This window comes from Eptesicus fuscus, chromosome 11, assembly GCF_027574615.1.
Source record: "Eptesicus fuscus isolate TK198812 chromosome 11, DD_ASM_mEF_20220401, whole genome shotgun sequence".
In the NCBI taxonomy this organism is placed as follows: domain Eukaryota; kingdom Metazoa; phylum Chordata; class Mammalia; order Chiroptera; family Vespertilionidae; genus Eptesicus; species Eptesicus fuscus.
In genome coordinates this window covers 62007107-62033578 of record NC_072483.1, presented here as the reverse complement: position 1 = coordinate 62033578, position 26472 = coordinate 62007107, and the positions used below count along the sequence as shown (strand labels likewise).

At 37.6% G+C, this 26472-nt stretch overlaps 1 protein-coding gene across 1 annotated transcript in view; it reads right to left on the bottom strand.

Moving 5' to 3' along the window:
- The window catches only part of USP40 (ubiquitin specific peptidase 40), a 67285-nt gene that overhangs the window by 27839 nt on the left and 12974 nt on the right, over positions 1-26472 (bottom strand). Inside the window, exons 7-17 of the mRNA XM_028140603.2 lie at positions 23825-23953; positions 21735-21830; positions 20715-20822; positions 17212-17512; positions 13288-13369; positions 10971-11142; positions 8999-9083; positions 7682-7752; positions 6692-7008; positions 4394-4517; positions 2739-2796 (exon numbers count right to left, since the gene is read on the bottom strand). Of these exons, the coding sequence (XP_027996404.2) occupies positions 2739-2796; positions 4394-4517; positions 6692-7008; positions 7682-7752; positions 8999-9083; positions 10971-11142; positions 13288-13369; positions 17212-17512; positions 20715-20822; positions 21735-21830; positions 23825-23953 (1543 nt within the window). The remainder of the gene's footprint in view (positions 1-2738; positions 2797-4393; positions 4518-6691; positions 7009-7681; positions 7753-8998; positions 9084-10970; positions 11143-13287; positions 13370-17211; positions 17513-20714; positions 20823-21734; positions 21831-23824; positions 23954-26472) is intronic.

Here is a 26472-nt window from a genome sequence, read left to right as displayed (position 1 = left end):
CTGGGAGCCAAGTTTGTGCTTTACGCAATTATGCAATTAAATCCAGTGGTAGCTGGAATTTGAACTGTGTTTCTGGGTAACTAATCTATACTAATAAAAGGGTAATATGCTAATTAGATTGTATGTCTTCCGGAAGTCTTTTGGACAAAGCCACAGCAGCTGCAAGGGCCAAGGGCTGGTGGCGCAGGAGAGGCAGCGGCATGGAGGGCCAGGGCCAGGGCCAGGGCCAGTCCCATGCATGCCGCATGGCCCCTCTGTCCGCAGAGGCAAGCGCTGGGAGAGGTGGGCCAGTCCCACCTGCCACCACAGGGCCCCTCCGTTCGCAGAGGCGGGTGCTGGGAGAGGCGGGGCGTCCCACAGTCCTGGAGCCTCCGCAGAGGCTGGACAGGGTGCGACCTAGGTGCCTCAACCTCCCACAGCCCCTCCCCCAGCCGGCCTGGCCCCAGATCTCCCCCCACACACAAGTGGGCGGGGAGAGGGGCCAGCGCTAAGAAGTGAGGGCTGAGGGTCAGCAGCCCCTGTAGCAGCTGGCTTTGGCAGCAGCAGTGGGGTGATGGGGGCAGCGCCTTCCCCTGATCCTCCTGGTTGCCTCCCGCAGAGGGAGGCCAGACTGCGGCTGGCCTCCCTGGGGAGTGGGCCTAAGCCCTCAGTAGGACATCCCCTGAGGGCTCCCAGATTGTAAGAGGGGGCAGGCTGGGCTGAGGGAACCACCTCCCAGTGCATGAATTTTCATGCACTGGGCCTCTAGTGTTATATAATAAACTGTGATAACTGAAACTTGTGCACAGAGGAACTTTGCAGAGACTGCCTCTTTAAAATGTTAGGTGATTTTTCTATGCCCATTAAATGGATTAGAGCAGGTGTGCCCTATTTTTGAGGATGCAAATTCCTGTTTTGTGGGAAGAAGCACACCAGGTTAGGTCCAATCAGAATTCTTACAAAGTTGAACATGAAGTGAGGAGGTTGGGAGGGTGAAGCCTTCTGAGAGAGAAAGAATGGCATGGATCTTGGAAGTTCTAATTTTATTAGACCTTGGCAGAATCTCTGAGATTCCTGAGTTCTGTATCCTATATTATAGTCATATGAAACTAGCATATAATTCTAATACAAAATTTTATTGTTAATCCTCACCCAAGGATAATTTTCCATTGATTTCCCCCCCCCCCCCAAAAAAAAAGCAAACACCTTCTAGGATTTTGAGTGAGATTGCATTGGATCCACAAATTAATTTTGAGAGAATTAGCCTCTTAGCAATATTGTGTCTTCCGACCCAAGAACATGGGACATCGCTCCATTTATTCAGGTCATTTTTATTTTTATTTTTCATAGCAATGTTCCCTAGTTTTCAGTGTACAGGTCTTGCACACATTTTGTTAATTTTATCCCCAAGTATTTTATGATATCTTCTTGTAAGTGTTTTCTTAATTTCATCTTCCATTTGTTTTTGTTACTAGTAGGTAAACATACAATGGACTTTTGTATATGATTTGAATTCCTATTAAACTTATTATTTCTAGTAGCTTTTTAATAGAATTCTTAGGATATACAAATGGACAATAGCACATCAACAGTGCTCACCATCATTGCATAAGGAAAATACAATTGAACACACCATGATATACCAATTCATATTCACTAGAATGGCTATAATAAAAAATACAATTACAACTAGTGCCAATCAGTGCCCTGACATATTACTGGTTCAGCCACTTTGGAAAATAGTATGGCAGTTTCTTATAAAGCTAAACATAAATTTACCATTTGACCCAGCAATTCCAATCCTGCATATCTACCGAAAAGAACAAAAACACATGTCCACACAAAGACAGTGTTTATAGCAGCGGTCGCCAACCAGTGGTCCGAGGACCACTCACTGGTGGTTCACGAGGTCCAAAAGGCTGGCGACTGCTGGTTTATAGCACACTATTCATAAAAGCAAAAAAGTGAATGAATCAATCAACTGGTAAATGAATAAACAAAATGTAACATATCACAGAATGGAATACTAGGAAAAGGAACAAATTACTGATGCATGGTAAATCATGGATGAATCAAAAAGTGGATTGCTGAGTGAAAGAAGCCAGACATTAAAAAAAACAACTTATTACATGGTTCCATTTACATGAAATGTCCAGAAAAGCAAATCTAGACAGACAGAAAGTAGGTGAGTGGTCATCAGGGGCTCAGAATGTGAATAGGAATGAGGGATTGTTTTGGAGTGATGGAAATGTTCTAACAATCAATTACAGTGTTGGTGGTACAACTCTATACCTTAACTAATAATCACTGAATTATGCTTCAAACGGGTATTTGATGGTATGTACACTATACCTCAATAAAAGACTGTTAAAGAAAACCCAATGCTGAGTGAATAGTGAATTTATAGAATGCTATACTCAGTATCATAATTTATGTAAGTGTAAAAACACAATATACACATAAACATATATAAGGGAACATAATATATACAATATGAGTCCACAGACTAGACACACACCCAAATCAGATATAGTGGCTGCAACTGGGGAGGGAGAGAAAGTAGGTCTGAGGAGGACACAGAGGATTTTGTAATGTTTCAAACAAAAACAAACACATGACAAAATGTTAACATCTGTCCATTTTGGGTGGTAGGTGCATGAGTTTTCCCTAAATTATTTTGTGTACTCTCCCATAATTTTTTCAATTAAAAATAAAAACTGAATTGAACCCCAAAACCAAAAGCAAACATAAATAATTACCTAGTTCCTTCATTAATTTTAATTCCTTTATGGCTTTAATTCGAATATCAAACACCACCTAAAATAGAGAAATAAACTAATGACTGTGTATAAGTTGAAAACAATGGGAGAATAAGGAAGTGGAGATTGTCAGTGTGTGCATGTACAGATTGAATTATTAATTACCTGATATTTGGTAGTTTTTGCCTACTTTAAAAATTTGTTTTCATCCCTGAAATTCATTTTCTCTCTTCTCCAAAGTCAAAATAAAAAGCTTAGATTTTAATAGTCAAGTTTTTACCAACCTAATGTTAACTGGAACAGAAAGGACTCCTATAGAGAATCAGGGAAACAATTCTAGCTAGAAAAAAACAAAAAAAAAACCTGACAAACCACTAACCTTTTTGATGAGAGGAAACAAAAGAAATTTCAGGTCATCACCTTTCTTTATGTTAAGAATGATATATTCAGTGCCAATAAGCATAACTTACATAAAAATACTAACCCAAGGGCACTATTTAAAATGTTTAAATTACTTCATTTTAGACCTGTTTTCTTTTTCATTTTAGTTTAGGCTAACTGCCTCTAGGGCAGCGGTCGCCAACCTTTCGGACCTCACAGACCACCGGCTGGCGACCGCTGCTCCAAAGGTTTCCTTAAACCAGCGGTCACCAACCTTTTGGACCTCATGGACCACCAGTGGTCGGCGGACCACCGTTTGGCAACTGCGGCTCTAAGGCATAAAATTGGGGAAATTTAGGGGTAAAACTGATGTCAGAGATGCACTCTACCCTCCCACCAGTGCCCCACACTGTGCTAAGAAGGCTCAGGGACTTCACCAAAGTCTCTCACTTAGGGTCAGGGTGGTAGGTCTTAAACTGTCCCCTTTACTATGCCAACAAATATGAATGCAGCTTAAGAAATCATAATACTCATAGAAAAGAAATCATTCTAATGGTTCTTTTAATGTTATAGAAAAAAGCAATGAATTGAGACTACATAAATAAAAAAAGATGTTTTCTGAAATAATGTTTAAGGAAACCAGTATCTTCAAATGAAAGACTGGAGGACGCCCTTTTAAAAAGAGGGTGGCTTTATATAGAGCAGTGGTCGCCAACCTTTCAGACCTCACAGACCACCAGTTGGCGACTGCTGCTCCAAAGGTTTCCTTAAATCAGCAGTCACCAACCTTTCAGACCTCACGGACCACCGGTTGGCGACCGCTGATATAGAGTACAGAGTATAATGTAGAGCAATTTCAGTTAAACTTAAAAAAACAAAAACAACATAACACAAAACATATATACCTGTTTTAAAAATTACCAAAATGACCCTTGAAAACAGCATTTCACATTTTGATAAAGATAAATATATATTCATATTTTGATACAGCATTATATATTTGACAACAAAGCCAGAGGATTCCATTCCAGTTAAATACCTAACACCCACTTTCTAATTCTAGGCTTTGGAGGGGGAGAAAAAAGCACATATTTTCTTGAGATATGCCAAGAACTAATAATAAGTAAACAAGCAATAATCAGATATTAAAAATAAAATATTGATTTCTTAGGATTTAGAAGTCTGAAACTTTTCTGAAAGAGTAAGGTATTGCTTTCTAAATACAACTGTTAACTAAAACACTATCAACTAAACTTTAATTATAATCTACTCACTGTGTTAACAGTTGCTGATATTTTAACTTGCTCCTCTTCAGATTCTAATTGACATAAATTATTAACTTGGACCCAGTCGACCTCATTCACGCTAGTGATCCATTTCCCTTGTTTGGTCAACAAACTGTAGGTAAAAGATGTTTTTAAAAAAAGTGTCTTTACACAGCACTTTTATGGATCAGGAAGAATCAGAATATCAATACTGTTCCTCAGGCACCACTTCTAAAATTCTGCCTCTGTCCCTTAATGTGACTCACTGAAGGTGACCAACTTCTACTGAGCTGGGTTTATTAAAGTTGACTATCTTTTCAGGACAGTGTCAGGCAGTACTCTATGGAGTCTATATTCTATGGAATCTATATTAATGACTCAGATATTCTTTGACTTAAGACAAATAATTTGTTGCCACACTTTTCAAAGAGAACTGTTGTAATTGAACAATCAGCTGTTGACTTCTGCCTGCACAATTTTATCAGCAGGAGGGCTTTAAGAGCAGCTATGTGCAAGGCCCACCCACAGGATTTCGATTTAATAACAGGATAGCCATGTACAGTCGTGCAGACTGACACTGCATCAAAGTGCCACAGCTAAGGAGTATCGCTTATATTACACACACTGAATATTTGTATTTTTATTATAGAGTGCTATTTTAAGAGAGCAGATGGCAGTAGAGTGTCTTGTTCTAACAAGCCTTTCCTACAGGTAGTAGGTAAAGAATCTTAAGGAAGAAGTGACTTCTTTCTAACTCACATGGAGGCACTGAATGGCTAGTGGAAGTCCTCTTTGGGAGTGCGTATCAGAGCCCTGAAACACAATCCTACTCTTTATTTCAGTTATTCCTATTTGGACTCCACCTGAAGTTAGCAATCCTAAATACAGCAAAGTTTTAAGCACAAAGAAACCCTTAAAATAGTGAAAAGCTGATGACGACAATGACGATGATGATGCTAGCTAAAATATTCAGCACTCACTATGTGCACACTTTGTAAGCACTTAACCCTTTTAATACTTACACCTCTATGAAGTTGGTACTAATTATTATCCCCGCTTTACAGAAGAAGAAACTGAGCAGAGAGAGAGGAAATAACTTGCCCATGGTTAGGAGGTGATAAAGCTGGAAACAGATCCAGGCAGCTGGTTCCAGAGCCCTTGTCCTTACCCACTACCTGTACTGCCTCCCACAGGAGCAGCTGGGTAGACTGTAACATCAACACTGATTCTTATGTAGAATGAGTTTTATGCAGAGTCTACAAACCTGGGGAAAGCAGGATATAGCTATCTACAAAGTAACTGGCATGTTCAAAAGGAAGAAAACCTTCAAAACAAAAAATCAATGATCTGAGCTCAAACAGGAAAGCTAACAATGACTGGCTTGGGAGGTGCAGTGACACTGTTGCCAGTCTCCAGGCTTCAGTTCTGTATTTCCCAAGTCCTAATAAGTGTGTTACTTTTAAAAAAGAAATACATAATAAACTTTTTAATTAGATACACATGGTGGGGAAGTAAATGTCTGGAAAACAATTACCCAAAAGAATAACAATGATAAATGTTACACAAAATAAGCATAATCACAAATGCTCCTCTGTGTCGCAGCCACTAAATAATACAGAGGCTCTGTAATCTAAGTATATTCACAGCACTGATGAAGCAGGGAACTGACTAGGTTTGTAACCTAAAGTCTCCTATATGTGGAATTGGGGGGAGAGGGGGAGAGTTACCGTATGTGACACAATGACTACAGAAACTGACACTCTACAGTGTCAAGACATGGATAACAAAAACGAAGAGGGGCAGTGTTTCTGGGTTCCAAACGCAACTTATGGAATCACGGGCATAGTTCCCCATGTAACTGCCCTATGTGGGCAGCTGGGAGGAGCTCAAGAATCATAAAAAGGACTGTGATGAAAAGCTGAATTGCCGTGTGGGATTTTTGTGACAAAATAGGTAAATTTAGCTATGATCTTCATATAATTCTCATAAAAAATTTCAGGAACGAACTTTGTGAGAATATAACTTCAATTTTATAAGGAGCGCTAATCAGAATTCCTCAGATAGGATTCTGCTTTATAGCCAACTAATATTGACTGAATCTTGTCTAAATCTATATTATTTTGTTATCATACTATAATATCATTTTTCTCCAATTTGCCTAACCTAGAACATTCCTACTTACAAAACACAGAACACAATGTCTAGAAATAAAAAGAAACATTTAACTCTTAGTAAAATAAAGCTTTAGAGTTCTAAGATATAGTTCTCTAATTTAAATAACTTAAAAAATTTTTTTCATCGAGTTACCTGTTATTATCATTACTGGAATCCTGAATCAGAATCGAGCTTCCATTTCTGAGGCCTTGTTCTCTGAAGGTCTTCTTCAAGTCCTCCTTGGGAATGGCAGTCCAGCTCTCTCCACCTACAGATTCAGTATTGCTGGTAAAGAGGACACCTCCTGGCATTGCTAAGGCTGTGAATACTGTGCCCACTTCTGCATTAGCTGGGAAGACCTGTGGAGATTCTACCAACTGCCGATACTCTTCACTGCCTGTTGCCAGATGAAGAACATTTAAAAGCAGAGGTTCACAGTCACTACCAGTGGGAATCTGGATTCCACCAACCTACAATAATGTCAAGACAACCATTAGTATAGTTTACATTTGCCAACATTAAGTCAACACAGTAACAGAAGACTCCTCTTGCAGAATAATTCTCATTTTTCCCAAGTGAAGTTTTCACAAATGTCTTTTAAGTATCAGAAAAATAACCTTATATATTCCGTTTGAAATATATAGCCGTCTTATATTTTTTAGGAGAGAAATCTGGAGGAGGACAGAGATGTAAGAGCCTCGGGAATAAGTGCGATGGACCAGGGAGAGTTCACTGAGTGGCTGAGATGTTCCTCACCCTTTTCCTGACTTAGAAAATTCACTCTGCTCTTACAAGTCACCTGTACTCCCTAATTCAATAGAGCTACTCGCCCTCTTCTAAGTTCCCACAGGGAATATGCACAGACACCACTCCCTCATCCCCCGCCCAGCCCCCAGCACTTATTGCAGTTACACCATGAAACCTGAATCTTTGTACTTAGCTTCTGACACCTAGCCTGGCAGAGTGGAGGTGCTCAATAAATATCTCTTTAACACATAACTACTACTGACTGTACCTAAAATTTATTAAATATTTCAGTAGTTTTCTAATACCTAATTGCCTTCACATATGCTGAATAAAATTTCATTACAATGACTTAAAAAATCCAAAACTATCATGAATATTTCTTAAATACTTTCTTACCTCCAATCCATTCCACACAAAAATGTCTTCCTCGTCAGCAATTTCAAGGTCACACAGTGTCAGGTCATCTCCTAGGATGAGGAGATAGTCAGTGAGACCATTCATCTAAAGAAAGAGCTGAGACACTTAAATATTTTTTTGAAAAATCATTCCCATTAAGAAAAATTAAGAAGGTAGTAATTATGCTTATTATATGACTTTTATCTTTATTCCTCCCATCACACCCTTTAGTTTTTTTCTTTATGTAAGCATTTCCCCATGTTGCTGCATAAGTTTTGTGAGTATGACAGCAGGAAACAAGAGTTTAATATGAAGTCAACTGTGCTTGGCCCTGTGAACAAGAGTAAGAATTAGGCATCAAATGGTCCCAGCTCCACCGCTAATTAGCTGTTATGTCCTTATGTACTTCAAGTCTCTATACTTCAATTTTCTCATGTATAAAATGGGGATAAAGGAATTTTGTAACAATCAAATGAGATAATTTATATAAAACACTTATCTTAGTATTTGGCAGAGTGAAGCCCAAAATAACTGTTCCCACTGTGACTGCTATTATTACTGTTTTGTTGTTATTTAAAGGAAGTAAATACTTTTCAGCTTTCAAAGCACATTTGTTAGTTTTGCTACAAAATATGAAACTAAGAGTTGGGTAAAAAATCATGCTATATAGCCCTGACCGGTGGTTCAGTTGATTGGAGCACTGTCCTGTACACCAAAGTTTACAGGTTCGATTCCTGGTCAGGGCACGTACCCAAGTGGTGGGTTCAATCCCCAGTCGAGGTGCATATGGGAGGCAACTGATCGATGTTTCTCTCTCTCATCAATAAAAACATATCCTCTGGTAACAATTAAAAAAAATTGCAAATCCTTTTAACAAATTAATTTGGTACAGAGGCAGCCTTAATTTCAGAAAATATAAAATGTTTCCATGTTAGCAAAGTTTTACATGTTACATAAATTGGACACATTATAAATTGGATAAATTATATAGTTAACCTCAATGTGGAGGTGGAGGGACGAGAAGAGATAAACCAAAGAACTTACATACTTATATGCATAGCCCATTGACACGGGCAATAGGGTAGTGAAGACCTGGCGGGGGGGGGGGGGGGGGGGGGGGGGGGGGTAGGGGCTGGGAAGAGGGGGGGAAAAAGGGGAGGAAATGGGAGATATCTGTAATACTATCAACAATAAAAAAATTTATTAAAAAAAAAGTAGTAGGTAGGGGGGAAGACTGGCCGGGAGTAGAAAATCACAGATGAGCCCCACAAAAAAATATATATAAAATGAACTGCTGTGTCTTAATATTTATCTTACCATCAAGTGTCTGATAGACGTGAAGTCCTGCTGGTACAAACTTTGCAACACTAAGGACCATGTCTCCTTCCCAAAATTCTAACAGCTACAGAATATTTGTAAAAGAAAAGAGCACAAGGAAAAATAATCACATTTCCAGGTTAAATAAGACAGGTAATGTGCCAGTATACATATGTGGAAGATACAGAGAGCAAACAAATGAATACTCCCATCCCATCCCACCCAACAGGGAAAGTAAGGAAAGAAGATATCACTCATTATTAAATCAGTTACATCGAAGATGGTTAATCTCCCCCATTAGTGATGGGAAAATCTTGGCATACACAAAGAGCACAACTACCATCTAAACAATTCTATGTAACTTATGGGAAGACCACTTTTATCAGAGGCAAACTGACCAACATGCCAGCCCAGTAATCTGTCAAAAGAGCAAAATGATTTAATCAGTGCTGTTCAGGAAAAGCAGCATTGACTCTAACACCTGAAAGGAATGCTTCCCACTGTAAATTTAAACAGTGTAATAGATTATCGGGGGTTTGTTTTATAAGTTTGTAGATCCAAGACTCTGGGAACTGTGGTAACCGCTACGAAATAACATCACCCATAAAGATTAGTTCTATTTAGTCTCTCTCCACAATACCACAAGACAGTTCTCTTAAGAAATTTCATATTTATAAGCAATTAGTTAACTGTCAATCTCACAGCCTCTTGTCAGTAGCTGGCTTCTAAGATAACAGACCTGCAGTTAAAGGTCCTTTTCATTTATCACCTAATGTCATCTTAGGGTCAGATCCCCAACTCCACTTCATCAACACTGCCAGGACTGGCTCCGAAACGAACTTTTAATGCAAAACTTCAGAGATATTAGACAATTTTAGAAATCCTGATGCTGATCCAACATTTAAATATAATTCAAATAAACTAAAGTTAAAAAAAAAACTGGCTTGCTTTTCTTTGTACAAAAAGGAAAGTCAAAAGAAAACTAATAATTTTAGTAATTGTTTTTCAGAAAATTCAATTATTTCTGGAAAAGAAAAAAAAAGCTTACATTTTCTGTTTCCCTTTTCCTAGATCAGGAAGTAGTGTGGGGTGAAGAAAGAGTAGGGAGACCAGGACAGGAATCCTAGTTCCATCACTAACTAGATGTCTGACCACAGGCAATCACATATAAATCACAATCTCTTCATCTTGGGGTTAGCTTGTCCCCAGGAGGTTAAAGAACCAAATGACATAATTAATATGAAAGCCCTGGGGGTAAAATAAAGAGCAGTCTTATTATTGTCATTAAAATACAAATGGATAAATTATTTGGAAACAATGATTATGACAATGTTTGTTTTACTATAAACCAGTAGGTATTTTCCTTAACAATCTTATTAATAAACCAGAGACCTAGTGCACAAAATTTGTGCACGGGTAGGGTCCCTAGGCCTGGCCAGCGATCAGGGCTGGCCAGGGCCTTCCTTCGTTCCGCACAGCCCCCTGGTGGTCAGCACATGTCACAGCAGGCAGTCAAACTCCCGAGGGGACAATTTGCATATTAGCCTTTTATTATATAGGATGCTATTCTGTACTGAAAGGTACAAGTGAGCTGCTTTTATTTGTTTAGTAGTTCTTAGTTTTAGACAACATGCTTATCTTTATCTCTTCATTACCTTTAAAAACACTTTTTACAATTATTTTAAAAAAAAGAGACAACTTGGTACTCTCTCTTTCCCCAAAATAAAATATGCCAGTTTGATTCTGCCCCTGCAAAGCTTCTGCAGACTGTGCCCTGCCTGGCAGAGAAGCCTCTCTCTAAAAGACTGACCAGTGAGGGGAGAACATCTGAGCCATCCCTCTATGGAACTGGCTGATATTCCTAAGCAGTTTTGAAAAATAACTAGTCATATCTTAAATAGGATTTCTGAAAAGAAATCCAGCTTGAGATGGACCGTAATGTATAAATTAAGAGGAAGTGCAGCTAAATTACCTGGAATATTGATTGTCGAAGATCTCCCAAAGTTTTTCTTTTATCAAAGGTTAAATCCCACACGCTTTCTGTTTGAGAGACTACTGGGTGCAGGGCCCCATTGAAGAAATGATAATGAGGGCCCAGGTGGAGATGCAATTCAAAGTTATTGTTTGTAGAATCATATTCTGCCCTTTAAAGAGGCATAAAAAGTACATAAATGCTATGTTCTTACAAACACAAGTTTCATTTCAAACCAAAAATATTTGCTTTATAATATAAATTAAGTTCTCCATTCCACCTAAGTAATTATAATTAAAATAGCAAAATTTCAGCTCTGCCATCATGCATTTCAAGGAAAATGAATTTTAATGTACATTGTGCAATGTTACTCTGAATACTGACACTCGGACTCTTCCAATCCTGAGATTATAGTTATAAACAAAATGCTAGAAACCTGCTCCTAATAACCGTGAAGTGTCAGATTTACAAACTTTTAATTCATCCTGACTTCTACTAGCTCCATAGATTCTTCCTTAAAATATCTGAGGTTGATCTAATAATCCTCCTGAGACCACTCCCTCCAGGCTCAATGTCCTCAGCAGCAGCCTTGAAGCATGGTGCTACACACTCTATTTACTCCAGGCAGTCAGGCCAATGGAGAGTGGAGGAGACTTTTGCCACCGTCCAGGTATTTCTGACAGTCTATTAATGTGGTCAAAGACAGCATCAGCTTTTTTGATGACCACATAACTAAAATCTCTTAGTGTGTTTTTGTTGTTGTTTGTTTGTTCGTTTTTAATACCATCCACTAAGCCACACCACTCATGCAGGCTATTTTTCATCCTTAAGATATCTTACTCTTTTAAGTTTTTAAATTTTTAGTGTCTTGATTTTTGAGATTTCCTTTAACCTTGGCTTGCCATTCAATCTACCTGCTATTTTCTCCCCAGGCTCAAGTCAATGATAAAAATGTTGAACACACCTCTGCTACATAAGCAGCCACCTCGGTCCATGAAAAGACCATGGGACTTCCATTTCTCTAACCCAATACCCCACAGACCATGTCAGAGAGCAAATAAAGAACCAATTCTTCAGGGGCCAAGGTTAGACTTCCAAAGAAAATAATGCTGAGACCATCAAGTACTCACAAAACATCCCCTTAATAATCCCTTGAAAGTTTTTGACCAAGGCTGACAGTAAACCCCATAGTTTGTAGAATCTATATTTCCTTCCTTTGCCCACCTCTGTTTTTCTGTCACTACATGCCAATTCTCCACAACTTCTTAAATATGAGGGGTGATTTTCACAGCAGGTTCCCTTTGTACCAAGGGAATAACCTGACAGGCTAGGATACAATTTATTTAGCTAACTATGTGCTCACAGATTTCTCTAGTCTTCTTAGGCTTCAATTCCTACTTAGCAATGGCCATTTACATGTCATTATTTTGTTCACTCTCACAGGATAAGGATAATTTCAAAATCAAAGATAATCTCACTATAAAAATTAAGCTGAAAACAGATATTGACATTAACTAAATGACTTTTTTTCTTTTTTAATTTTCATTATTAAACTTGTGGCCCAGCACACAAAATTTGTGCACATTAAAACGGAATTAATTAGAGGAAATATTTTAATATTGCTATTTGCCCTTTATAATAGAAGCGTCAGAGATGAAAGAAAATTAGTAAAATGTATATGAAAATCTTCCTCCTGTTACAGTCTGGGGCGCACCGTGGGACCCAGAGTCAAGTCCCCACCCACCTGTGTGCGCCTCAAAATAGCACGAGACCCAGACCTGGCTGGCCTCACCCCCATTGGGCAAGATTCAGACCTGGCCAGCCCCACCCCCGTCAAGCCCTGCCGGGCAGGGGGCGCAGCCTCAGGTCCCCCGTCAAGCCCCGCCAGGTGAGGGATGCAGCCTCAGGACCCCTGTCAAGCCATGCTGGGCAGGGGGCGCAGCCTCAGGTCCCCCATCCTGGGACAAGGGGCATGGCATGAGGTTCCCTGTCAAGCCCCGCTGGGCAGAAGGCACGGCCTGAGGTCCCCCATCAAGTCCTGCTGGGCTGGCGGGGGGCGCAGCCTCAGGTCCCCTGCCCCGGCCCAGCACCACACAGCCTCAGGTCCCTGCTGATCGCTCATTACGGGAACCCCGCCTCTGCTGTGGGTGCAGCCATCTTGTGTTACAGGAACCCAGCCTCCACTGTGCACGATGCCATCTTGTGATGGTGTGAGGGTCAATTTGCATATTACATCTTTATTATATAAGATACTTAAGACCTAATTTAGATTAATCCTCTAGAAAAACCATTCAATCTCTAAGAGTAAGTTAGTTACCTTTTTGTTTGCAGTTCAATGTTAGCTGCATCCATTTCATTCAGTAAATGACATGGAACCCTGTATCTTGGATTAGCTCGAGCTGTGAACAAAATTTTTCATTAACTTGTGCTGACTAAATGAAATCTGGTTGCTGAAAATTAGCAAGGAAAACTAGAAAGGACTGTGCTGGGAGCTAGAAAGCTCTATCTGTGTGAACAACCATTTTCTGTGGATCTTAGTTTTCCATCTGAAAAATGAAAACATTAGAACAAATGACAGGTACACAGTTCCTTCAACTCTCTTTAAATATACCTTTTAAAAATAACACCAACTATTTTCTTCTTGATAACAACTGTAATAATCTGTCACTATAAAAATTCTGAAAATCATTTTAAAATTGCTATTACCTATAATCCCATTCCCAAAAGACACTACTAAAATTTGGTATATATACTTCTGGTTTTTTTTCTATACTACACAATGTGTCTTGTATACACACACACACACACACACTTATTTAAAACAATTAAATTTGTTATAAAATGGAATTATATTCAACACATTTGTAACTTGCTTTTTCATTGCATATACTGTTCAGTATTTTTCCAAAGCTTTAAATGACTGCAGAGTTGTCCATTCTTTAAATAGCATAATTAATCTAACCAATCTTTCTGTTAGACATTAAGGTGATTTCCATAAGTCATTATTACAAAACAATGGGGTTAACAAACATAAACAGTTACACACAGCTCTGACTGTTTCAAGACAAATTTGTAGAAGTAGCATTAATGTAAGGGTTTTAAACACATATAACCAAATTGGCTATATTACTTTATATGCCTACTAGCTATAGAGGAAATGACAACTATTGAGCATCAGAATCTTAGAAATATTTGACTTGGTAGGAAAAGAGTGTCATCTCAATGCAGTATTGTTTTTAAACCTCACCTGTGGATATTTTTAAACCTCGCTTCTAAAGAGAAATCAATGGGAAGGGAAGGAGGTAGGAGAGAGAGAAACATCGTGAGAGAGAAACATCTATGTGAGAGACACATTGATTGGGTGCCTCCCACGCACACCCTACCAGGATTGGGGAACCTGCAACTGAGGTACATGCCCTCGACCAGGAATCGAACCTGAGACCCTTTGGTTCCCAGGCTGATGCTCTAACCACTGGGCAAAAACCAGCCAGGACTCAATGCTGTTTTGATTCACATTTTTTATTATGACTCAGGTTGAATTTTTAAATTTTTATTATTTTCTTTCTATTAATTTTTTTTTTATTGTTTAAAGTATTACGTATGTCTCCCTTTTCCCCCATCGACCCCACCCCAGCCACTCCTACCCCCCAGGACAAGCCCACACCGCCCCAGTGTCTGTGTCCATTGGTTATGCTAATATGCATGCATACAAGTCCTTTGGTTGATCTCTTACATTCCCACCCGCCCTCCCCTGCCTTCCCCCTGAGGTTTGACAGTCCATTTGGTGTTTCTCTGTCTCTGGATCTATTTTTGTTCATCAGTTTATGTTGTTCATTATATTCCAGAAATGAGTGAGATCATGTGATATTTATCTTTCTCTGACTGGCTTATTTCACTTAGCATAATGCTCTCCAGGTCCATCCATGCTGTTGCAAATGGTAAAAGTTCCTTCTTTTTTATACCAGTATAGTATTCCTTTGTGTAGACATACCACTGTTTTTTAATCCACTCACCTGCTGATAGACCCTTAGGCTGTTTCCAAATCTTAGCTATTGTAAATTGTGCTGCTATGAACACAGGGGTGCATATGTCCTTTCTGATTGGTGTTTCTGATTTCTTGGGACATATTCCTAGAAGTGGGATTACTGGGTCGACTGGGAATTCCATTTTTAACATTTTGAGGAAACTCCATACTGTTCTCCACAGTGGTTGCACCAGTTTGCATTCCCACCAGCAGTGCATGAGGGTTCCTTTTTCTCCACATCCTCGCCAGCACTTGTCATTTGTTGAGGATAGCCATTCTGACAGGTGTGAGATGGTACCTCATTTTGATTTGCATCTCTCAGATGATTAGTGACTTTGAGCATGTTTTCATGTGTCTCTTGGCCTTCTCTATGTCCTCTTCTGAAAAGTGTCTATTTAGTACCTTTGCCCATTTTTTGATTGGATTGTTTATCATCCTTTTGTTAAGTTGTATGAGTTCCTTGTAAATTTTGGAGATTAAAACCTTATTAGATAACATTGGCAACTATGTTCTCCCATGCAGTGGGCTTTCTTATTGTTTTGTAATTTTTAAAAATTTTTATCTTTTCAGTTAATTGGCTGTTCCTACTTTTATTTTTTTGCATATTGCTTATATATAAATATACTTTCGCCAATTTACTACTAAGGACAATAGAATATATAGAAAAAGCACTCTACAGATAGAGGAAATATATTTGTCATATATTTTGCTATTTTCCATAGCTTAATATTGTTTAAGGTTTATATCACTTTTCCTTAAATTTTCTTTCTTTGCTTTTAAGCTTAGAAAGGTCTTTACCTTAAAATTAGAAAAATATTTCTATTTATACATCTTTTTATTTTTTTTAAATATATTTTTATTGATTTCAAAGAGGAAGGGACAGGGAGAGAGAGATAGAAACATCAATGATGAGAGAGGATCATTGATTGGCTGCCTTCTGCACACCCCATAACTGGGGATCAAGTCCGCAACCCAGGCATGTGCCCTTGACTGGGAATCGAACCTGGGACCTTTCAATCCATTGGCCGATGCTCTATCCACTGAGCCAAGCCAGCTAGGGCTATTTATACATCTTAAGTTACTTTTTTTGCATAAACATTAAAAGAACTATAATTTCATTCAAGTAATGAATATAATCACAGCTTTATAAGTACGTTTTTACTGAGAGCAAATTTTCCTTCAGTAGTCCCTTCTTCAATTTTCATAGATTTATCTATGTAAACTTTAGAATCACTTTGCCAAGTTCCATTCCTTCATTCCCCAAAAAAGTCCATCAAAATTTTGGCTGGACCTTTATTCAATTCCCAAGCTAAGTAGAAAACTGTCATTTAGTACATATTTCAATTATGTACATACTAAACTTCATTTTAGTGAAAAAGACAATACTCCATCTAAAGATAATCTTTTTCTGTTAATATATGTTATTATAACTGTGACTTCTGCTCCACAATGTATTTATCAGAACCATTATCATATCTTTTTTCCCCTTAGAAAAGTACAAACCCTTTCTGGTCAACAGAATAGTTATGTAACTGTTTTAGATCCAGAAAGTTAATTTCCTTTCACTGACATGCAAATTATTAATGCTTTGTTCTTATTCTTTATTAAAAAAATGATCACCTTTCTCATTTTCTAACAACAGTATCCTCATCTCTAATCACGTCTTTAATCTAAAGAGCTTCCTGGTTAGGATGTTTTACTTTTGAGTAGACCTTAGGAAGTGATCAAGTCTTACACACTGATTTATGTTAGTGGCTTAAATTTAAAAATTTATCATTGTGTGTCTCAATGTTTAACCTCTTGGTACAAGCTCTCTTAGAAGGTTCAACAAAGAGTACATCAAAGATACTTTAGTTGCTCAGAAAACACATTACCTTGAGGGGAACTAAAAGGCAACACATGGCAGGATGACAGAGTCACTCCCGAGGACAGAGCAACAACACAGATCTGCTTACAGTATGTGATCCAAGAAAATCCAATTCTGAAAATCTGACTATGGCCTCATATTAGAGAAAAAAACAGTTAGAATATAGGATCTTAAAAAGTGACAGATTGTTTTATTTCTTTCAGCAACATATATTTCTTACTATTAGCTTAAAAATATTTTTAAGTGTTTCAAGAGTAACCCTCCTTTTAAAAGGGTAACAATACAAATAGCATTTAATATTTATTTTTTTAAACTCATCAACTTAAATAGGAAAATTTTTCTTTCCATACCTTCAGGTGGTCTCTCCAACTGGGATTTCCGGTAAAACAACATATAGGCGCTCTCTTTGCCCTGAAATTGCTGTTCAATATCCTTTTCCTCAATGGGTTGGACCTTGGAATCATTTATATCAAACCAGTGGGAACAGGAGGTTCTATCATTTAATCCTGAGGATTCTGAAGTAATTGTCTTGAAAATTTGTTGATCCTTCCTTTGGAAATCAGACTCAGCCTGCAGAGAAGAGTTCTTCAATAGACTAACTGTACTTTCATCTGAACTGAGTAGAAAGATCTGAGAATGAAGCTGTAAGAACTAGACAGAAACGAACAAAAACACTAGGTTAACAAAATTTTTTTTTAAGATTATAAGTGATTTTTAAAAAAAAACCTTCATCTTCCTTTCTGGTATTAGATATTTTAACTTCCCTTTTATTTTTGGCCTGACCAGATACGAGGGAAAAAACAGCCATAATGAAACATTTAATAAAAATCAAAGTTCTCTCTATTAGTCTAATAGTTGTATCAAGAAAGTTGTCATGCTACAATCTAAAAAATATTTTCATTATACCTCAATAATGCTGTTTCAAAAAGTACTTTATGGAAACATATTAGGAAGAACAAACAGTTTTGAAGTATTTAAAGCAACAGAAACAAAGCACAAAACAAAGGCAACACATGGTAAAGCCTCAGAGAAGATAATTTCAAGACTAGTGACGCAGACTAACTCTGCTGGGATAAGGCAGAAATTATAAGCCTAAATTATTGCTTAACATTAACTAAATTGAATGTTTTCTGTCCTGGAAGCTGACACGCTAGGCTAGCTCAGGAAATCAAAGCATAAAAAGGCTTGCCATAATCCCAAAGACCATTTCTCAGGTTGTTCTAGCTAAAGGATTAGGAAGAACACTGTTCTCTCTCCACTGCCTATCCCACCGCTCCCTCTTCTCTCATTCCCTAATCTCTGTGCAGCTTTGCATCTCCTTTTCTCTCAGCACAAAGTTACCTTATATAGGAAATCGCTTGGCAGGTACATGTAACATTCACTGATAATGCCAACTCTCAAATCTGAAGTATTATTTTATTATAAACTAGAGGCCTGGTGAATGAAATTCATGCATGGGGTGGGGGGATCCCTCAGCCCGGCCTGCACCCTCTCCAATCTGGGACCCCTTGGACATCCCTCTCACAATCCAGGACTGCTGGCTCCTAACCGCTTCTGCCTGCCAGCCTGATCGCCTCCTAACCGCTCCCCTGCTGGCCTGATTGACACCTAACTGTTCCCCTGCCAGCCTGATCACTCCCAACTGCCCTCCCCTGCTGGCCATCTTGTGGTGGCCATCTTGTGATGACGTGAGGGTGTCGCCTGAGGGTGTGAGGACCACCTAGGCTTTTATTAGTATAGATAGAAGGACATAGGGTATATGACACAAAATACTGTTAACACTGTGTAACAGTTGATAAAATAGGTTTGTAGCTAACTTGTTTTAGGTACAATAAAATATCAAACATTTGAAACCTCTGAGTAATGAACTTTCTGAAGAGTTAATTTTTTCTTTGCTTGATAGTTGAGATTAACTCTTTTAAGATTCAAACTTCAGTGCAGTTGGCTCCCAGTAGTGGTAGAGAACTTTTACTGAACTAACCCTCCTAATAAAAATAAAAATGATAAACTCTAGATAAAATAATGAAAACTATTTGCAGAGTAACCAAAAGCAGGCACTAAGTGGAGGAAACAATCCTTCAAATAACAAGACACAAACTAGATGAGTTTTACATTAATAAAGCACTTTTTGGTTTGTATCAGTGCATGGTAGAGTTCAAGCAGTCTCAATAAATTTAAAAGAACTAAAATTATAGCATGTTCTTAAATCACAAGGGAATTAATTAGAAATAAATTTCTAGATATAACAAAAAGATAACTCAGACATCCCCTAAATATTTGTAAATTAAGCAACACACTTCCAAAATACTCATGAGTCAAGGAAAGAATCAAAAGGAAATTACAAAATATTGTTAACTAAATTATAATGAAAATGTCAAATTTAGCTACAGCTAAATTAGTGATTAGAAGGAAATTTATAGCTTTAAAAGCATGTGTTGAACCACAAAAACCCATTGTTCTAAACTCTGATGGGACTGCAAGTGGAGCCTACTTTCTGTAAGAACTTAACGCTTTGTTCTTTAAGGAAGGTGAATTTCCCGACAACGGAGACCTCAATTTACTTTATGAATAAAACCCAGAAATGAAGATGGGCTTTAGCCTACTGCACTTGATGGATGACTAGGAAGTCTATACATTCATTTAGCTTTCTCAGTATCTATATAGAGTATTATATATTGTGTTATGTAAGGGAAGTAACTAATTAAGTGCCAGATGTGTAGATCCACCTTACTAGGTTCTCATAGCATTATTTCCATCCACCGCCACTTAGTATCACCTACTCTTCCTAAGCACGGATCAATATAGATTTCACAAAAATTTTATCAACAAACTAATGAAAACAAGAATTATTGTGATAACTGCAGTAGTGACATTTATATCACATTGTATTTTGAATATTCTATATTATGTATTATATTAAGTCAATAAACATTTCTTCACACACACACACACAAAAGAAAGCATATATTAAAAGATTTAAAAACAACTGAGACACCAACTCAAAAAACTAGAAAAAAGATGATCAAGTTAAATCCCAGAGTTAGAAGGAAATAATTAAAGAGCAGAAATCAATGAAACAGCTGCTCCGGGCCTCTGGGTAGCATGGGAAGGCAGAAAGGTGGCTCTGGGCCTGAGCAAAGGTGGAAAGGCCAGGGGAAGGAAGACCCATTCTTGCACGAATCTTCGTGCATCGGGCCTCTAGTTTTATATATATATTTTTAAAACTTGCATAGCTAATATACTTAAAAATGACATACTGAAACACTGATTCAACCATTTTAAATGAAAACCTTCAAACCTTTTATGAACTCAGGGTCATTAAACATTCATTTATAAAAAACTGTGATCTAATTAAAGGATGCACTTAAACACTTATTGAAGTAAGCTCTTTGCTTCTGTAAGAAATAGCTCCCAAATATTTACTGTGTGTTCTGCTTGTTTTCAGTTGAGTTATCTCATTTCTGGCAGTACCAGTTTCTACATCTGATTGTACAGCCTAGGAAACCAGATCACCAAGTTTACTAGAAGTGTGTGTAAAAGAAAGATAAAGTGAAATTTGGGTCAATACCTGAAGACATTTCTATAAGTAAAATTATAAGTGTTAGGGTATGAACTTGGTGACATTATTTGGCTGTTTTGATTAAAAGCCCCTCCCCTTTTCTTTTACTTACTTCTTGATTCTATGATACATTATTTAACTTAATAATAAGTAACTTAATGGAATTCTAACCATTAAACAAAAATACTGATTTTATTTTCACCTAATTTAAATTTTCTTCACAGAATTCTCGTTGCTGGAATCATAATAAGATTTCACGAGAAAAGGACTTTCTATAAGAATGTCATGTATTACCTTTCGCAGTGGTCCATACTGTTTTCTGTACTTCTTATTCCAAGATATTCCTATCTTTTTCAAAAGTTTCTGGCCCAGCAGATCAACAAGAATCAGATTACTCTCCTCCTTATGAAAGAAACACAAAGTCATTTAAGAAAATCTGTTCCAATTACCCACCAATGTTAAGAAGTGACCATTATAGGATGAAATGTGACCTGCACCTATACCAAAATTCCATGTTGAATCCCTAACCCTCAAAATTTCAACTGTGGCTATTTTTGGATATGACCTTTAAAGAAGTTAAAACAAGGCCATTAGGGTGGGTCCTAATGCAATCTGACTGGTGTCCCTACGTGGAAATCTGGGCACACACAGAGACGCCAGGGATGCACATGCACAGGAAAGGCCTATGGGACACAGAGAGGAGGCAGAATCTATAAGACAAGGAGAGAGGCTGCAAGAGAAACCAAACCTTAATTGATCTTGGACTCACAGCTTCCAGAACTGTGAGAAAATAAATTTCTATTGATTTAAGCCACCTAGTCTGGGGTATTTTGTTATGACAACCCTAGTAGACTAATATGGTGACCATGGACCAATATAGTTAAAGGACTGAGCCAAAGTTCCCAGTAAACAATTATAAAAAACTGTTTACAAATGAATGAATAAATGAAAGGAGACCTACCATTTATTACAACAGGGTACTTAGCAAACATTAAAAGTCATCTTTATGAGATATTACCAATATTAGGAATGAAAAAGGAGACGTAATTTCAGGTCCTACAAATATTAAAGGACAATATAGGAAACAGTGGGTCTCTGAATGGTTTGCCTCAAAACAAGAAAGTTCTATTGGGACGGTAACCACAAATTACCTAAAGATGGAGGAAATGTGTAGCTATCGATGGACATTACTTTGAATAAAGCACTTTTGATGTTTCTCTTGAAATTATCGTGTTTTCTTTGATTACAAAATCCGCCATTATTAACCAGTACACCTAGTAGATACACGCACACAAATATAAGCATACTTTCTACCTGTGATAAGATTGCTTTTAGAATCATCAGTGGATCATCAATCTCTTCTTCATTATGAAGATCTTTCAAATTCACATCTGGTTTACTTTTTTCCTCCTAGAAAAGAAAACAATAAAAAAGTTTCTATCACGGGGGGGAACACTTTGCAAAGTATATGACTGTCTAACCACTATGCTACTTTGGACCTAATACAAAGTAATACTGAATATAAACTGAAACTGAAAAAAAATTTTTTTTAAATAGAAAAAAACTTTTTTTTTAAATCACCAATCCCTTAAAAGGTAACTAACAAAATAGGAATGTTTATGCTATGGAGGTTTCAAGATGTAGAAATGACAATAAAAACAATATAATTTGTATATGACTTTGTATTCCAGCTCTGCTTGAATAATCCTGACCTCATCTATAAATTAGGATTGTGAGATAAGTAAAGCTTCTAGCACAATACAGTGAGTTATAACATTTTCTCACTCAGCACCAACAGAAGCCATATTACTACATGTGGAGCAACTATTCATTAATAACATAATTGTTTGATAATCAAGAAGATATGTTTTAAGTATTCTACATCCTAACATAATGATTTCTATCTTACATTTTAACATTTTATTATGTTTTAGTTACATTTAAAAACTGGTGGAGAGTTTAGGGTTGACGGGTAATTCATCATAATTTTGCCTACTGGAAATAATTAGAACTAGAATCTCAGTTCAGGCTTTTCCTCAGAACATCTGGAAGTTCTTTTCTTGAGATTATTCAAAAGTTTTCCATAAAATGTTAAAGAAACACTAAAAAGTGAAAAGATATATCGTTTTCATATATAGATTAAAAACCCCACTAAGCATGGGAGAGAACACTGACAAGCTGATTCTAGAAATGCTCACAGAAGCATAAAGAGCGGGGACAGGCACAATGCTCCTGAAGAATAACAACACAGAGGGAGACCTTGCCCTACCACATGGCATGACTTCTATTAAAGCTACAGAAATTAACAATGTGGTGTTTGCCTAGGAATGGAAAAAAAGTATGGAGCAGAAAAGAACGCCCCAAATGGATCCACACATACATAAACAATTGATATAGCAGGATTAGCATTCTATATTGGTGGGTAAAAAATTTATTACTGAATAAATGGTAATGGGCAGTTGGGTACCCAAATGAAAAAAAAAAATCTCACAACATTCACAGGAGATCATTCCAGGAAGAACGAAATTTTAATGTAAATGAAAAACAAACTTTTAACTGGGATGGTGAACATACAATACAATATAGAGATGATGTATTATAGAACTGTACACATGAAGCCTATATAATTTTATTAACCAATGTCAGCCCAATAAACTTTAAAAAAAAGTTAAATAAGTTTTTAAAATAAATAAAAAAATAAAAATCCAAAACACCCCAAACCCAAAAAAACCCCACACACAGCACAGGAGGAAAATCTTCATCATTTTTGGTTGTTGCCATGAAAGACAGAAGAAAAGCTAAGGAACTACTGATTAAAGGACTTAAGCGATATGCTAACTAAGTACATTTTATGATGCTGGACTTGATACTAGAGTGGGAAAGAAAATGCTATAAAGGATTTGGATCAGACAAATGGCAAAATCTGAATATAAATTAAATGTTAGCTAAAAAGATGATAATGCTGAAGTTGCTGATTTTGATCTCTGCTTATGTAAGGGAATGTCCTTGTTTTCACGAGATAAGCACTGACATATTTAAGGATAAACTTAACTTCAAATGGTTCAGCACTAACAATCATAATATTAACTCTGTGTGTATGTGGGCACACACATGCATGTGCATGTTCAAAGAGTGTGTGCTTGCACAAATGTGGCAAAATGTTAATTGGAGAATCTAGGTGAAGAGTATAAAGCACGTGTTTGTACTCTGCTGGCTATATTTCTATAAGTATGAAATTGTTTAGAAATAAAAATTTAAAATTATCTATACTCACTTTCAGTACCTATAAAAGTATTCCACAGAGTGAATATATAATAAATGGCAAAAGATTATATTCACCAAATAATAGGAATAGAAAAGGAAAAAGAATTCAAAGATACTTCTAAATTAATGTCCATGCTCACCTGAACTTGCCAGTTTCCCAAATGATCGACATCTTTAATATACACATGATAGTGCCCTCCATAGCAACCACCTTTGTGTATAATAACTGAGAAGAGGTCATACATGTATTCCAAGTCATCCAGTTCACTCTGCAAAAGAACATAAATATGGATATAGTTTACACAAAGTGGGAAGATACATAACCAAAGGGCAAAAAAATTTTAACTATTAAAATAAAAATTTCCCTGTTTATTACTGTTATTTAAGGGTAAATTAAGATAAATTTGAATAATTGACTTTAAATTTTAAAATGCTTAATTCTTAGAAGATTATCTATCATTGATTCAATACCAAACAAACTATACCAATCACATTCTGTGTCTTGCTTAAACATGTAAACACATACCCAAACAAGATGGTACTTTTATGTAGTTTGGCTAAGATCATGTAAGCCAATGTGATAACAAAACACACTTGCCTATCAGTACGTCTGTGAGTCTTGGCAAGCCCATCTTTGTATGATACCTATTTTGCCACTTTAAATGTGGTCTTTAGCTGGTAAATTTTTCCTATGCTCCAACTATATTTGTCATGTGCCTGAAAGTCAAAGCCATATCTGTCACCACTCCTGACATTGGTCCTCTGCATATAAGAGGAATTTAGCAATTATGAATACTAGCTGGTTTTGTTTAGAGGCAGTTTAGTGGAATGAAAAAGTTTTTTGTTAATTTATTAATTTTATAATCAAATTTTTCTGTAATTAATGTGCTCTATAATATGAGTGACCCAACAGATGAACACCTACACTGGCATTTAAAAGAAAAATCTACTTTAGATTAAGAGATACTTTGCATATGGGTGCTATTTGAAGGGATCCCAGTTATTTGAGAAAATGTATTGTCTTAAAAAATTATACTAATAAAGTAAACAGCATTCTTTTTTTAAATGTCTGATTCAAGTGAAAGACAAGAGAGATATAAACAAAGATGAGAAGTGGTAATTTTTTTCATTAATATAGATGTCAAAAAGAAATATTGCAAATTTCTTGGATAAATGCTCAATGTTTTCCTTATTTCAGTTTTGTTATTTCAAAGTATGTCAAAAATCATTTGACGAACTGCTGTTTATAAAAGGACAAAAATTTCCTATATGAGATGATGGATGTTAATGAAACTTATTGTGGCAATCATTTCACATACATGTAAATCAAACTATCATGCTGTACACCTTAAACTTATAAACTGATATATGCCAATTATTTCTCAATAAAACTGGAAAAGATAGCTCAATTATCCTGTAAAACAGTGTGTGTGTGTGTGTGTGTGTGTGTGTGTGTGTGTGTTTCAGGAATAAATGGAGGAACAAGTACACTGACACTCTGGAAAAACTGTTTATTCTATGTGTACAATAACAAACTCAGGGCCAACACAAATTACAACCTTTGAACGGTAATCCTATCTAATAAAGACAGAATATGCAAATTGACCGTAACTCCACCACAAAGATGGCGGCACCCACAGCCAATAAGGGAATATGCAAATTGACATGACAAGGCGAGAGGCGGAAGGCGGCTCCGGACCGGGGCGAAGGTGGAAAGGCGGCTCCGGCCGGAGCAAAGGCAGTGCTGGCAGCCAGGGGAAGGAAGGCCTATTATTGCACGAATCTTTGTGCATCAGGCCTCTAGTTCATATAATAAAACAACCAAAAGCTCATATAATTAGGCTTGAAGTAGAGGAAGACCCATCTAAATTTAAGAATACCATATTTTCCGGCGTATAAGACAACTTTTTAACCCAGGAAAATCTTCTATACGCCCAGTCGTCTTATACGCTGGAAAATACGGTATTTTTAAAAATTACTTTCATGCATAGAAATTCAATAGCAAGTTAATAAATGTTCTGGTCTTAATAAACATATAAAGACTGATTTGTGCCGAAACCGGTTTGGCTCAGTGGATAGAGCGTCAGCCTGCGGACTGAGGGGTCCCAGGTTCGATTCCGGTCAAGAATCGAACTTGACTTGGTTGCGGGCACATCCCTGGTAGGGGGTGTGCAGGAGGCAGCTGATCGATGTTTCTCTCTCATAGATGTTTCTAACTCTCTATCTCTCTCCCTTCCTCTCTGTAAAAAATTAATAAAATATATTTTTTAAAAAAAGAATGATTAGTAATAAGAAATACATTAGTCTTGTCCTTGTGATCTTGACATGTGTAATAATTATATAGAAAACTAGAGGTCCAGTGCACAACATTCGTGCACGGGGGGGGAGGGGGAGAGGTGTCCCTCAGCCCAGCCTGCACCCTCTCCAATCAGGGACCCCTTGAGAGATGTCCAACTGCCCATTTAGGCCCGATCCCACAGGCAGTTGGACATCCCTCTTACAATCCAGGACTGCTGGCTCCCAACCGCTCGCCTGCCTACCTGCCTGATTGCCCCTAACCACTTCTGCCTGCCAGCCTGATCACCCCTAACCACTCCCTTGCCAGCCTGATTGACACCTAACTACTCCCCTGCTGGCCCGATTGCCCCTAACTGCCCTCCCCTGCCAGCCTGGTCTTCCCTAACTGCCCTCCCCCGCCAGCCTGGTCACCCCCAACTGTCCTCCCCTGCAGGCCTGGTCCCCCCAACTGCCCTCCCCTGCAGGGCTGGTTGCCCCCAACTGCCCTCCT